This window comes from Taudactylus pleione, unplaced genomic scaffold (assembly GCF_031769625.1).
Source record: "Taudactylus pleione unplaced genomic scaffold, aTauple2 ptg001684l, whole genome shotgun sequence".
NCBI lineage: Eukaryota > Metazoa > Chordata > Amphibia > Anura > Myobatrachidae > Taudactylus > Taudactylus pleione.
Window position 1 is genome coordinate 78,217 of NW_028286081.1, and position 15,251 is coordinate 93,467.

Consider the following 15,251-nt stretch of genomic DNA (forward strand, 5'->3'; position numbering starts at 1 on the left):
ACTTAAGAGAAAGATCAATAGTTTAACGCAATCATAAGATTAAATGTGTAACAAATGTAACGTGTAATCCTCAAGCACAATGCCTGTGGATTACACGTGTGACGTTTGTTACAGGGGTTAAATTTAGGACTGTGTTTTATAAACAATTGCTTTTCTCTCTTTGATAAGCTTCTTAATTTCAATATTTTCAAGTATCTTAGGGTGCGCTGATGAACAATATTCCAAGCTATGGCTAATGTAACCCACAACAGTAATTGACAACAATCTATCCTGTACACGAGTATTCTTGCTTTGAACTCTAATTAAAGTAAGCTAATTATTATTTATTTTTTGTTATCTTTTTAAATTATTGTGACTTGTAGGTTGCTTTTCTGAAACAGTCTCTATAATCCAGTCTATCATGTAATCTAATACAGGAAATACACGTTTTAAGTTATCTGATATAAATGTCTATTGGCTGATTCAGAATCGCAGGCTTCTGCGACCGCTTTAAATTTTTTTGCCATATATGCGTCTGCGACTTTCTGCAAGATGCTACAATCAGACGCAGCATGGGGCAGGTGCAAGTTTAGATGCTGCGTCCGATTGTAGTGTCTTGCAGAGTCGCAGACGCATATATGGCAAAAAAATTTAATCAGCCCCTAGACGTTTATATCAGATAACTTAAAACGTGTATTTCCTGTATTCTCCACCAGAAAATGGCCTCCAATGTAAGCAGCCGTGTGTCCCTATCGTAGCTGCAACCCTGTGTGTACACACCATAGAATGCATACCCTGTGTGACTTCACTTGCCTACTCTCCCGGAAGTTGGGTGGGGGGCTCACAATTTTTCGAGCAGTCCCCCACAACCCCAGAAGAGTGGCCGGGCCTTCCGCATTCCGCCAATTTTCTAGTGGAGTGGGCAGGATGGGGAGATAATACCACTAGGAATTGACGTTCATAGGGAGGTGGCGGGACTTCAATTAATGCGACCGCATCATTTTAGTCCCACCCCCTCCCTAAGGACCCGTGTATTGCGGGCATCTTGCCACGATGAGATCAGGGCCTAATGACGTGATAGCCCAGACCCGTCCCCCGAAGTAGCCAGCTGCATCTTCTCTCTGGCTTCTCCTGTAGGCAAGTATGACTATTGCGTGCAACTCAGAATCAGACCCATAGATTGTAAAGCATATCTTTGGATGCAGCACCATTTTTCTTCAGTATGGCCCAGTAGATGGACTTTCTGATAACAAAGCAAACATAATAGCAGTAAATATTATTTGGAAAAATAACATATACAGTGTATTGAATGAAGAGTGTCTTCATTGGTTGTCTATAACTGTGTCCGATGGTTTACAGTCACCTATTCTGAGAGAGTGCCACAGAGCTATATTTTACCTGTGAATAAGGGCACAATAGAAATTATAATGTAATACATAAGGAACAGAGGGTCATTGTCAAAGACTAAGGGGCATATTCAATTAGGTGTGAGGGTGAGGATAGAAAAAATCCCGTACCTGCAGGGTTTTTACTGCAGGTGCAGGATTTTTACTATTCAATTAGGTGCAGTGTGTTTTATAGATATTGAGCGCCGGGAGGCTTGTTTTACGCATCTCCAGAGCAAGTCTGATTTTTCCTAGTCTTTAATTTTATGAAAAATCAGTGGGACTTGCTCTGGCACCCCGGTGGCTTGGCCCCCCCTGAGGACCAATTAAGCAAGTTTCCAATTAGCTTAATTAGTGCTTAATTTCTCACCTTCTGCAGCGCTGTCTGTTTCCTGCAGTGCTGGGACCTGGTCTTCTGCAGCAGCGGTGAGTATGTCAGTGTGTATGAGTGAGTGACCCCCATTGTATGTGACCGGCCCCCCATACTGGGTGTTGGAAGAATGACATCTCCCAGCAGCCCTTGCGCCTCCCAGCACCCCTGGTGGCTTCTAGCAGCCCTCGGGACTTTCAGCGGTCCCCTCCCCAGTGACTAGAAGGAGGGGAGGACACCGGGAGCCGCAGAGACCACCGGACACGTAAGTATCTTTTTATTTTGTTTCACGCGTCGCAAGGTTTTCAGAGCTGAAAACCCTGCGACCACTTTCTTTTTTTGAATTGGGTGTGAGGTTTTTTACCTCGCTAAACTGAATATGCCCCTAAATATGTCATAATATCTAAGCAAGACATTCTATGTTAGTGGTTGCCAAACTTTCTTGAATCTCAGCACCCTCGTGTCAGCATTTTTTCATGGCACCCTAGGCCAAAGTCTCTTATTGAGAAATTCAGCAAAAATATGTACTTAAGTAAATTCTGTTTATCCGTAGGGTCAGTTATGTGGTGGAGGACAGGGTTGCACTTCCTTGTCCACATATTTTCTATATGGACAAGGATGTGCAAGCCTGATTGGAAGCCACTAGCACTGGTTTTTCCTATCGTATTGACCATAAATAATTTGATTTGGTCCTGGACCACCACAGCAGGGCCGGCTCCAGGGGTCAGAGCACCCTGTGCCGGCCCATCATATGGCGCCCTCTCATCCGTGCGCGCCCGAATTTGGGAGCGTGGCCTAATTACCATAGGCCACACACCCCCTATGTGATGTTATTTGGAGGCGTGCCTGCATGGCACTCCTCCAAATAACGTCAGGCTGGAGGTAAAGCCCAGCAATCCGTCACTGGCTGGGCTTCCCCAGCCCTCTTCCGTCAGTGAATGGATGCCATTCACACTCCGGGGGTCCAGCACCGCCGCACAGCTGCGGCGGTGGGGGTCCCCAACCTCCCAATTAGACCACCCGCGGGCCACTTCGGCCCGCGGATGGAGCAGCGGGACAATACTGTTCCACTGAAATCGGGATACTGGGGAAGGGTGCCGCCCTCTAGGGGTGGCGCCCTTGTGCGACCGCACTGGTCGAACACCCCTAGAGCTGGCCCTGTGCCACAGCACCCAGATTGGGAACCACTGGTCTACGTTCTAAACTGACAATAACTAAAGAGTACAATTGAAGATTATGCAATCACTGTTCCTCATACTGCATCACAGCAATTTACAAGAAGAATCTTTGTAAACAACATGACTTTTCTGGAAAATGCTGAAAATGCAGAACTGTAATGTAAAGGCACACTAATATTACTTACTGCTGTATTAGAAACAAAAATCCATTTCTGAGAAAGTGCTTTAATATGGCTGATAACTTGGGTCCAACTCATGTAAGATGTGTCCACATACATCTAGGCTCCTTGTGCGTTAAACAGTCCTACTACTCGCGCTATGCCGAGGTGTGGCTCAGTAGCACTGAGCGTCTTTTCGTGTGACTTTTTCCCTTCAAATGCGTCTTATTCACACAGTGATGCAAAAAGGACACACAAGTAGCTTCTGCTGATTAGAATGATATGCGGCATGCCTATATTCTGTGTGCGACTGTGGGTGTATCTGCATGCGAAATGCTACGTTACAGTGTCAGCATCTGTGACAGTGTAACGTAGCGTTTCGCACGCAGATACACCCACAGTCGCACACATAATATAGGCATGCCGCATATCATTCTAATCAGCAGATACTACTTGTGCATCCTATTAACATCACTGTGAAAATAAGACACATTTGAAGGGAACAAGTCGCACAAAAAGATGCTTGGCACTACCGATGTCACACAGTGTTATGTGTAATGCAACTTGTAGTGCACGGAGGATAGATATATGTGGATACATCTGTAACACAGGTCACAGTGCATGGTGCAGCCATTGGGTTCATCTATGCAAGTGGATTCCAAACTGGGTGCTGTGGCACTCTGGGGTGCTTCATGGCACTTGCAGGGGTTCCTTAGGTTGGTGGTCCAGTACCAAATAAAATTATTTTAAGTCAGTATGATAGGCAAAACCAGTGCTAATGGCTGCCAATCAAAATAATTTCTGGACAAAAAGAAGCGCAGCCCTGTCCACCACCACATTACTGAACCTAAGTGTGCATATCCACTTCCCGACTGTGAAACGAGAGCACGATTACGACATTGTAATCGTGCTGTCATTTCACAGTCTGTGATGTGCCTACACTGAACTCAGTTCAGTTGTTCAGTGTAGGCACATCAATCATCCCCGTACATGCTGAACCTGATGTGATCATCAGGTTGACCAGCATGTACGGACGATGATAGATGTCTAAAATGACCAGCGGGCACGCACATCGCTAGTCGTTTTTGACATTTACATGGCCGATTTGCAGACGATAAGCAAGCGATTAAACAATAACGATATCGTTCGATCGGCCTGTTTAATCACCTAGTGCACAGGTTCTCAAACTCGGTCCTCAGGACCCCAAACAGTGCATGATTTCCATGTCTCCACACAGAATCAGTGAAATAATTAGCTCCACCTGTGGATCTTTTAAAATGTGTAAGTGAGTAATGAATACACCTGTGCCCCTGCTGGGTGACCTGGAAAACGTGACCTGTGTGGTGTCCTGAGGACCGAGTTTGAGAACCACTGACCTAGTGGATACACGACATAAGGGCGACGAACAAGCACAATTTACTTCAGTTAATTTTTGCTGAATTTCTCAATAAGAAACTTTTGGCCCAGGGATGCCGTGGGAAAAATGCTGATACTCTAAGGTGCAGTGATTTGAAGAGTTCGGAAACCACTGATCTATGCAATAAAAATGGACAATACATTTTGTGGCTACAGATTTCCAATCATATACACGGCTTAAATTACCTATAAAAAAACATCCTTTCTAAGTTATCTGCAGTATTTTAGAGGATTTAAAAAGTGCATGCATTCTATTTTAAACCAGAAATAGTTAATATATGTTCCTTATAAACAACATATTGTACAAGACTCCAGTGGATGACAGCTTTGCCCCTTCTACTTGATGATGCAAATTATGTCAGGCACCGCCCACCACTACTTTACATACCTATTTTATGTATCACTTGGTGAGAAGCTATGACCAGTAGGCCTGTGCTGCTTGTTAAATACTTGATCATTTGGAGGTTCTCTCTCTCTCTCTTTCTCCCAGTGTATTTATACTGTATGTTCCCATTTAGGGTTGTCCATACTAAGGATAGTAAAGCAGCCACCAAGGGGTAGAGGGGTACAGTGCCACCTGGCTGTCAGGGATATTGATACCAGTCCTAGTCTAAATAAAAACATTCAGTGCTTTGTAGAAACACAGTGCTTTATCTGTACTGTGTAGAAAGATCTTTGTGTGTATATGTGAAGTGGATAATAAAGACAATTAGTGATTACTGTGGATAAATTATTTATGGTTGTTCAAAAATAATTATACACACAAGGACACATGACCACTGCCATACAATAGATGTTTGTAGTCACCATCAAAACATCTGAGAATGTAGGTCAGCGCATATTAGAACCACTGTTCATGTCAGACACCAAATAAAATAGAACTTTGATATCAGTCTGGAGCGCCCTCTACAGGAACCAAATAGAACAAGGTCAGCTTTTGTCATTCCAATTGTGGGCCTAATTCACTACGGACCGCAATCCTGCGTACGCACACAGTTCAACTGCGATAGCAAGCCAAACCATTGCGATTGTAATGCAATCTCAGCACCACATAAGGACGCCCACTTTATCATACGCACATCCGTAAGGCTTAGCAGAATAGCGAAACCATCGGTACAGTCGAGTACCATCGGACCCATACACACACTTGCACAAGCCCTGACCTTACTCAGGAATTGCGTACTTCAGTGCACGCTATGAGGCTTCAGACTGCATATGGTATCGCAGTGGATAAAATATGCACGCCCCTGCAACGCCGATGAAACGCACTGGCACGCCTGCGCTCGGCCGACCACCCCCTCCCCGTCACCACCCCAAATGGCACTTCCTGTCAATCACTGTGCCATGGGTATGCGTAACCTCTGCGATCGCGGTCCCGATCGCAGTGGCTAGTTCGCACACGTGCACTGTGATGCATTTGCAGAACGCAGCAATCGGCCAATTGTGTGCGTATCTGCAACCGTGTCCCTTGCTGAACCAGGCCCAGTGTCAGCTAATATCGCATCTTAGTGTTTGCAATTCCATCATACAATAGGTAGGTCAGATAAACATTTCTCCGGCAGCAATATGAAAACTCTGTAACAGACTTTGCTAAAACTTCGGTCAACTGAGACAAATCCAAACCTCACATTTTGGGTGTTAGTAACCAGGGCCGGACTATAGGGGGGGCGACAGGGACGGTCGTCCCGGGGCCCTCACACCTAAAGGGCCCCCACACAACAGCAGCAGCAGCTGCACAAGAGCAGGCACCGTTATCAAGCCCCGCCACCTCGCGGCAAAATGCGGGACAATTGGCTAGAGGTGGAGCCAGCATGATGCATTTACATTACAATTGTGTCACTTGGCTCCGCCCCTTTCCGATTGACCCGCGAATCGCGGCCAAGGCCGCCGGGGGGGGAGCTTAATAACATGGTGCCTTCCTGCCAGGTCCCCTCCCATCCACAACATGCAGTGGCGCAAGTGTGTGTGTGAAATGTATGTATGTATGTGTCTAATGTACAGTATGTGTGACACATGCATGTGTGGTGTATATATGTGTTTTTCTGTGTGAATGTATGTATGTGTGTAAGTATATAATTATATATGTACATATACAATTATATTGATAGGGGCCCCCACAAAGTTGTTGCCCCAGGGCCCCCTCAAACCTTAATCCGGCCCTGTTAGTAACAGAAATTTGGGCATAGCCGTGTTAGGGGCCCGTCCGGCTGCACATTGTTGCACTGTGCAGTCCTGTGCATTTCCTAAGGGCCAGACAAGTGGGGGCAGGCCGTACGACTAGTGGGGGGCGGCCCGAATGATGAGCGTGGGTGAGCCGAACGACAAGTGGGGGAGGGCTGGATGGCGAGTGGGGCGGTGCTGACAAAAGGGCGAGGGCTAGGAGGAGTGAGGGTGGTCTTACGTGCCCCGAACTCCCCAAAGCCTTATCCAGCCCTAAATGAGAGGATGTTGGAGCTGTAAGTGTTCATTACATTTTATAATTCACTATATGCACCTCAGCTGAACAAAAGTTATTCCATTTAAAGTAAATAGTGGCTATATTTTGATTAGTTCCACCTTCAAAGTAAAAATGTGCTTTGTATTGATAAAGATGTTCTTGCAGCCACTAAATAAGGACCACTTAAAAAAAAAAAAAAGAGATAAATCTCCACACTCTTAATTATATTATAATACCCCTAACACAAGTCCTCCAACCACCATCAGTAGATATTTGCACATCCCAGTAAACCATACCTCCCAAGTGTCCCAATTTAGGCAGACCTGCCCCAACTCCTGGGAATGTTGGGATATAAATCTATGCCACTTACTGATGTCTTGCATAGTGGAGTGAGCAGTTGCCATATGCACCTGCCACTGGTGCGCAAGGGCTTTGGGGCTGTACTAAAACATCAGAAGCACTGTGCACAAATCCATTGTGTTTCAACCATGAACCCTCATGAAACGACCACGTTCCCAAAATCAGATGCCACATCTCTGTAATGATTACATAAATTGGAATAATGGAAGGTATGCATGAGACATAAACCTGATTTCACAAATCATGATGACCCCAAATTAACAGCAGAAATTAGAATAGGCCTCAATAACTGCTTTAGTAATTATGTGGTGTGTCTTTTATTTCAAGGCAAAACCAGGTTAGTTTCGACCTAATCCAGTAGTTTTAGAGGACAAAATTGCCAGCAATGTGCTGAGATAAGCACCAATAAGAAACCTACGGAATAACCAGCCTCCATGTGCCACATATTGATATCTCTTGTGATAACTAGCAATAATACAGTTACCAATTATTTAACATCACGGTGAAGAGTGACAAGAGCTTGAAGGAGAAATGCTACAGTGATAACATCTGCAGCATTATCATATGAAGATAATAGCTCCAATAATTCTGAATTCAATTTTAATCTCTCTGTGCAAAAGTGAATTATAAAACGTGTATATCATCATTGTCATTAGTTTTATGTTTACATATCAGATCTATACAATGATAGTGTACCTTTAAACGATGTTGGGAAGCATGTATGGGGAGTTGGCAGTGCTGAGTGCAGTGTACATCCTGACATTAAAGAGCAATTAAAGCTTGTTTGTTACATTTATTAGCTTTAAAGCATGTAAGATAAAGGCGCATATCTACTACACAATATAAATGAACAATAACAATATCGTTACCATTCATCGTCTGCAATATCGTGCAGTGGATATGCCGGCAATGACCAGCGATGAGCGCTCCCCAGGCATCTGTCATCGCCTGAACATACCGCCCAACCTGCCGATATCGAAAGGTTGTGCGTGTTTTGTGCGTGTTTTGGGATGAGGGCGGGTGCCGGCACTGAACGACATACCGTTCAGTGTGGGCACAATATCCACTGCACAGTACAATGAACTATAACGATATCGTTATCGTTCAATCGTTCATTAATCGTGTAGTGGATATGCCCTTTAACCCTACAGAATAGGAGCCTTCAGCGAGTGTTGTCAGCCTATACTGTTCTTTACATTTTATATTTCATAAATAGTAAATTTTGTTTCTAACTATCAATATCAAACAATCTGTGCAAATCATAAAACAAAAATGTAAAATGTTTCAAACCTTATTGGAGAACTGTTATAGACCAATAAACTATTGCAGCCTCCAATTTGTACATTTTTTGCACATAATGGAGACTTTTGCGCTACTGCACTTGCGAAGATCTCCGGAAAAATTGAGCCATTGCCATTTTCCCAGTGATTTCTCTGCCGTGCATGTGCAGGTCTCCGGAAAAATGTGAGAATTAACAAGCCAGTGGCATTGGCCAAGATTGCAGATGTCCCGATAGCCCAAAGTAACCTCTCATCTTGGAAACAACAGCTTTGGGGATTCCATATTCTTAGGAGGTTAACCCTTAAACTACCAGTGCTGCATATAGATACTGCCCCCGCTGATTGAAAGGTCAACATTGATTCCACGAAAGAAATGTCTTCATGCTCACATCTATGAGTCATTTATTTTTGAAATTTGTGTAGTTGCTCTCGACCAGTCAATCAAAATGCACAGCAAGCAATAGACCAGCTATTCGTGGGACGATCAAAGCTTCCTGCAGACATAGGGGGTATGGCTGAATGAATTTGATGGCTATGGCACAGTGGATTGGGAGGTTGGGTGTTGTTGTGTGCACCATGGATGTATCTTAGGCAGATGACGGGGTTGGACAATGTCTAGATTTGTATTGTAGAATGCTGACATCTCCCAGTGATGTTTACAATTCCAAACACAAAAAGAAAACATATTTTATTTCCAAAATGTCCACATATGCTACTGTGCACTCAATTAAATGCCATATTTTAAACCATTAATGAAAGGACTAATCACTTGAGGGTCTGTATTTGTGTATGTGCTGTCAGTGGTGTTTGTACAGTGCAGAGTAGAAGGAACTCAGTGTGCTGTGGGAAGCAGGATGCAGATCACTTAGTGTGTGGGTCACATTAATGACCTCAGCTGACTAACACTGTCATTTTCTCTGGAAATAGTAAACGTCCTTGAAGTTCTGTAAGGACAATTAATATGAATCCCCTGGGAGTTCAAAGGTCACATTCATAGCCAGCTCTATATAAATCTCCCAGCAAATGCAGTGCAGATAGAAACAGGGTCAGGTCAGCCAGCATTCACATGTCCCTGTAATAAAGCAAAACTTCAGCTTCACCAAACTGCTTCTAATTGCTCATTTTAGGGACAAAAGCTTTAGGATTAAGGGGTCTATTTACTAAGCAGTGTTAGGAGACAGAGTGAAAAGTGATAAGGTGCCAGCCAATCAGCTCCCAACTGTCATTTTTCAAACTCAGCCTGTGAGATGACAGTTGGGAGCTGATTGGCTGGCACCTTATCACTTTTCACTCTGTCTCTTAACACTGCTTAGTAAATAGACCCCTAAGTAGTATTAATTGAAAATAATGTTACAAATGTCACATTGAATGTAGGCTACGCATATGAAATGTCAGACAGGCCCTCAGTGATATCATTGGTTCTCAGCAAAATAATAGGCTGCATCCTGGTCCAGCCCACAAAATGGATTCTGCTATATAACTTCCTCTTCCTTGATGATATATAGTTCAGTTTTTCCAGCCTGGTTTTGTTATATGGAATACATAACAGAAAGCCACGTTCACCAAAAACAAATTAGTGCATAACTGTGATACTGTCCACAGTGAGAAAGCAAAAATGTGCATAGGCCTACTGATATTCCTGATTACTAGGTCTCATTATACAGTATCTGTTACCCCCATACAAAAATATTTTTCTAAAATGTAAAAAATAAATAAAAAAATGCAGTCATGTAATTCCCAATAAAACATCACGCAGCTTTGCAATGAAATACACAGGCATGTTATGTGTTTTTGTTTCATGTTCAGAAAAACAAAACTGAAAATATTAGACCGCTATTGCTGAATCATAATTCCTGTTACTGTTCAATCATAATTATCACGGTCATTACTATTGAATGACAGTAGTCTTGACCTTTTCTATTGAATGAGAATTGACCTGTATTGACCTTTTCAATTGTTCTGATGCTGGTAGAGAATAACTATTTTCCCGCATGCTGCTATAGAATGAGAATTGTCCTGCATGCTGCTAGTAAATGAGAATTGTCCTACATGCTGCTATAGAATGAGTATACTCCTACCTGCTGCTATAGAATGAGTATTGTACCACATGCTGCTAGTAAATGAGAATTGTCCCACATGCTGCTATAGAATGAGTATACTCCTACCTGCTGCTATAGAATGAGTATTGTACCACATGCTGCTAGTAAATGAGAATTGTCTCGCATGTTGCTAGTGAATGAGAATTGTCCTGCATGTTGCTAGTGAATGAGTATTGTCCTGCATGTTGCTAGTGAATGAGTATTGTCCTGCATGTTGCTAGTGAATGAGAATTGTCCTACCTGTTACTAGTGAATGAGAATTGTCCTGCATGCTGCTGATGAATGAGAATTGTCCCACATGCTGCTAGTGAATGAGAATTGTCCTGCATGCTGCTGATGAATGACAATTGTCTCGCATGTTGCTAGTGAATGAGAATTATCCTGCATGCTGCTGATGAATGAGAATTGTCTCGCATGTTGCTAGTGAATGAGAATTGTCCTGCATGCTGCTGATGAATGAGAATTGTCCCACATGCTGCTAGTGAATGAGAATTGTCCTGCATGCTGCTGATGAATGAGAATTGTCTTGCATGTTGCTAGTGAATGAGAATTGTCCTGCATGCTGCTAGCGAATGAGAATTGTCCTGCATGCTGCTGATGAATGAGAATTGTCTCGCATGTTGCTAGTGATTGAGAATTGCCCTGCCTGCTACTAGTGAATGAGAATTGTCCTGCCTGCTACTAGTGAATGAGAATTGTCCTGCCTGCTACTAGTGAATGAGAATTGTCCTGCATGGTGCTGATGAATGAGAATTGTCCTTCATGGTGCTGATGAATGAGAATTGTCTCGCATGTTGCTAGTGAATGAGAATTGTCCTGCATGCTGCTGATGAATGAGAATTGTCCTGCATGCTGCTAGTGAATGAGAATTGTCCTGCATGCTGCTAGTGAATGAGAATTGTCCTGCATGCTGCTAGTGAATGAGAATTGTCCTGCATGCTGCTAGTGAATGAGAATTGTCCTGCATGCTGCTAGTGAATGAGAATTGTCCTGCATGCTGCTGTTGAATGAGAATTGTCCTGCATGCTGCTGATGAATGAGAATTGTCTCGCATGTTGCTAGTGAATGAGAATTATCCTGCATGCTGCTGATGAATGAGAATTGTCTCGCATGTTGCTATTGATTGAGAATTGCCCTGCCTGCTACTAGTGAATGAGAATTGTCCTGCCTCCTACTAGTGACTGAGAATTGTCCTGCATGTTGCTATAGAATGAGAATTGTTCTGCCTGCTACTATAGAATGAAAATTGTCCAGCCTGCTACTATGGAATGAGAATTTTCCTGTCTGCTACTATAGAATGAGAATTGTCCTGCATGCTACTATAGAATGAGAATTGTCCTGCATGCTACTATAGAATGAGACAGGGGCGTCTTAAGAGAGGAGGGGGCCCGTGTGCACTCCCTGTGCGGGGCCCCCTCCTCTCTCCTCGGTGGCCGGCAGCCGACTGACGCGGCTGGCCAGCCACCGGAGCATTAGTAGACTCCGGGCACTAGAGTGTGCCCGGAGTCTACTGCGTATGCGCAGAACACCGGAAAAATTGCTGTGGAGGCCATTTTCAGGTGTTCTGAGCAGCACTGACACCCGACGCGGGACCACGGAAGGTAAGTTTAAAATAACATGGGTGCAGGGTGTCCGGTGCGGGGCCCCCCTACAGCCGGGGGCCCGTGTGCACTGCGCACACTGCACCCATTATAGATACGCCACTGGAATGAGAATTGTCCTGCATGCTACTATAGAATGACAATTGTTCTGCCTTCTATAGAATGAGTATTGTCCTGTATGTTGCTATAGAATGAGAATTGTCCTGCATGCTACTATAGAATGAGAATTGTCCTGCACGCTACTATAGAATGAGAATTGTCCTGCACGCTACTATAGAATGAGAATTGTCCTGCACGCTACTATAGAATAAGAATTGTCCTGCATGCTACTATAGAATGAGAATTGCCCTGCATGCTACTATAGAATGAGAATTGTCCTGTATGCTACTGTAGAATGAGAATTTTCCTGTGTGCTACTATAGAATGAGAATTGTCCTGTATGCTACTGTAGAATGAGAATTGTCCTGCACGCTACTATAGAATGAGAATTGCCCTGCACGCTACTATAGAATGAGAATTGTCCTGTATGCTACTATAGAATGAGAATTGTCCTGCACGCTACTATAGAATGAGAATTGTCCTGCATGCTACTGTAGAATGAGAATTGTCCTGCATGCTACTATAGAATGAGAATTGTCCTGTATGCTACTGTAGAATGAGAATTGCCCTGCATGCTACTATAGAATGAGAATTGTCCTGTATGCTACTGTAGAATGAGAATTGCCCTGCACGCTACTATAGAATGAGAATTGTCCTGTATGCTACTGTAGAATGAGAATTGTCCTGCATGCTACTATAGAATGAGAATTGCCCTGCATGCTACTATAGAATGAGAATTGTCCTGTATGCTACTATAGAATGAGAATTGCCCTGCATGCTACTATAGAATGAGAATTGTCCTGCATGCTACTGTAGAATGAGTATTGTCCTGTATGCTACTATAGAATGAGAATTGTCCTGCATGCTACTGTAGAATGAGTATTGTCCTGTATGCTACAGTTGCATGAATGCATCATATGAGCTTTTTGAAGTTACTGTTTTGTGTTTATGAACTTATAGCACTTAATATTATTTGTGTGCTGTTTTTTTTCTGGCAGTATGTGCAGAGAGCGACCTCGACACAGACTCTGACAAGCAGATAGACAGTTTGCATCTAAAAGCTCTGGAGGGGTTTGTAGCCGTCGTGACTCAAGATGGTGACATGATCTTCCTGTCTGAAAGCATTAACAAGCACATGGGCCTAACACAGGTGAGAAGTCCAATATTGTACTGGCCAGTTACCAGTGCTGCTTTTTGACTATACCAGATAAAGGAAACCCAGTATTTCAAAAATGCCACCTATCTACTAATCATGAATTAGATAAATATAAGACAAATACAAACTTGTGGAAGTGTATTTTTTTAGGTATGCAATACAGATGTGTCCCCATACATCCAGCTTCAATACGCCATGTAGCATGAGATGCTTGGGGCAAGTGAGCCACCAGGTCTCATGTGACTCTGCTAGCGCTGTGTGTCTTTTGTATCCCAAAATGCGTCTTAATTGCAATGTGCTGGGACTAGTACACACCAGGAGACTGCACTGATTCATTTGATATGTGACAATTGTATAACTTTGTGCGACTAAGTCTGTGTATAAAGCACAACAGAATTGGCGTTGAAAAAACTGCGGCCGCTGCATCATAGCACTTCGTATACAGATTCAGACTCATTGACACACAGATATACAAGTGTTGCATATAAACTCAGTCAGTGCAGTCTCCGGGTGTGTTATTAGCATCACATTGTGACTGACGCACATTTTCTCTCAGAAAAGATGCCAAAAAAATGACGCTCCGTGTAAGCAGTCGTACAGGGCCTGACACGCCGGGAGGAGCTGTTTGGCAATGTATAAGGACACATCTGTATAATGATATTAGTTATGTAGCTAATTACAGATGTCATGTAAATGTGGGGATGTAGTCAGCATCCTGGCAGTCAGGATGCCAGCGGTCAGAATACCGGCCCTGGAATCCCGGCTCCAGAACCCGACACCTGACATCCAGACGGTACGTATTAGGGTTTGGGGTTAGGCACTAGGGGGAGGGTTGGGGTTAGGCTGTGGGGGGGAGGGTTAGGGTTAGGCTGCGGGGGGGAGGGGGTGGGGGGTTAGGCTGCAAGAGGGGAGGGTTAAGCTGCGGGAAAGGAGGGTTAGGGTTAGGATACTTACCTAATTCTGTCGGGAGTCTGACTGTCGGGATTCCACTGTCAGTATTCTAACTGCCGGCATCTGGACTGCTGGGATCCCTTTCCAACCCAAAATGTGGAGGCTACAACATTACACTGAGAACATACACATATATCTGCTAATTCTGTAATTTAGCTTTAACGACAGTGGTCCTGATCTTGAGTCAGATGCATTTGTGAAAACGGACGCATCTCCCGTTTTCAAGCCACCTGCGCATTTGTCTGAATAGCACAACATGGTGTGCACATGCGCTGCAGGATGTGCCTGACGTGGCCATTAGGTACGTGCATGAAGCATCTTGTGTGAACCGAGACCAGCATCAAATAAGCATTTCTGGGTGGAGAATATCATGACGCACGGAGTGTTTTTTCTAATGAGCCTGCCATGGGAGTGTATGTACATCTCCCTGTGATTCCGAGTTCTGCATACAGGAAAGGGACCTGTTTCTGAAGAATTTTTTTGCACCTAGCATGTGGACATAGCTATCATTATATCCATGAGAAGGCAGCCTATCATTATATCCATGAGAAGGCAGCCTATCATTATATCCATGAGAAGGCAGCCTATCATTATATCCATGAGAAGGCTGCCTATCATTATATCCGTGAGAAGGCAGCCTATCATTATATCCATGAGAAGGCAGCCTATCATTATATCCGTGAGAAGGCTGCCTATCATTATATCTGTGAGAAGGCAGCCTATCATTATATCCGTGAGAAGGCAGCCTATCATTATATCCGTGAGAAGGCAGCCTATCATTA

The 15,251-nt window shown here is 43.8% G+C and overlaps 1 protein-coding gene across 1 annotated transcript in view; it reads left to right on the forward strand.

Moving 5' to 3' along the window:
* The window catches only part of LOC148439583 (endothelial PAS domain-containing protein 1-like), a gene marked incomplete at its 5' end in the record, with an annotated part of 61,590 nt that overhangs the window by 9,911 nt on the left and 36,428 nt on the right, over positions 1 to 15,251 (forward strand). Inside the window, one exon of the mRNA XM_088464551.1 lies at positions 13,361 to 13,512. Within this exon, the coding sequence (XP_088320677.1) occupies positions 13,361 to 13,512 (152 nt within the window). The remainder of the gene's footprint in view (positions 1 to 13,360; positions 13,513 to 15,251) is intronic.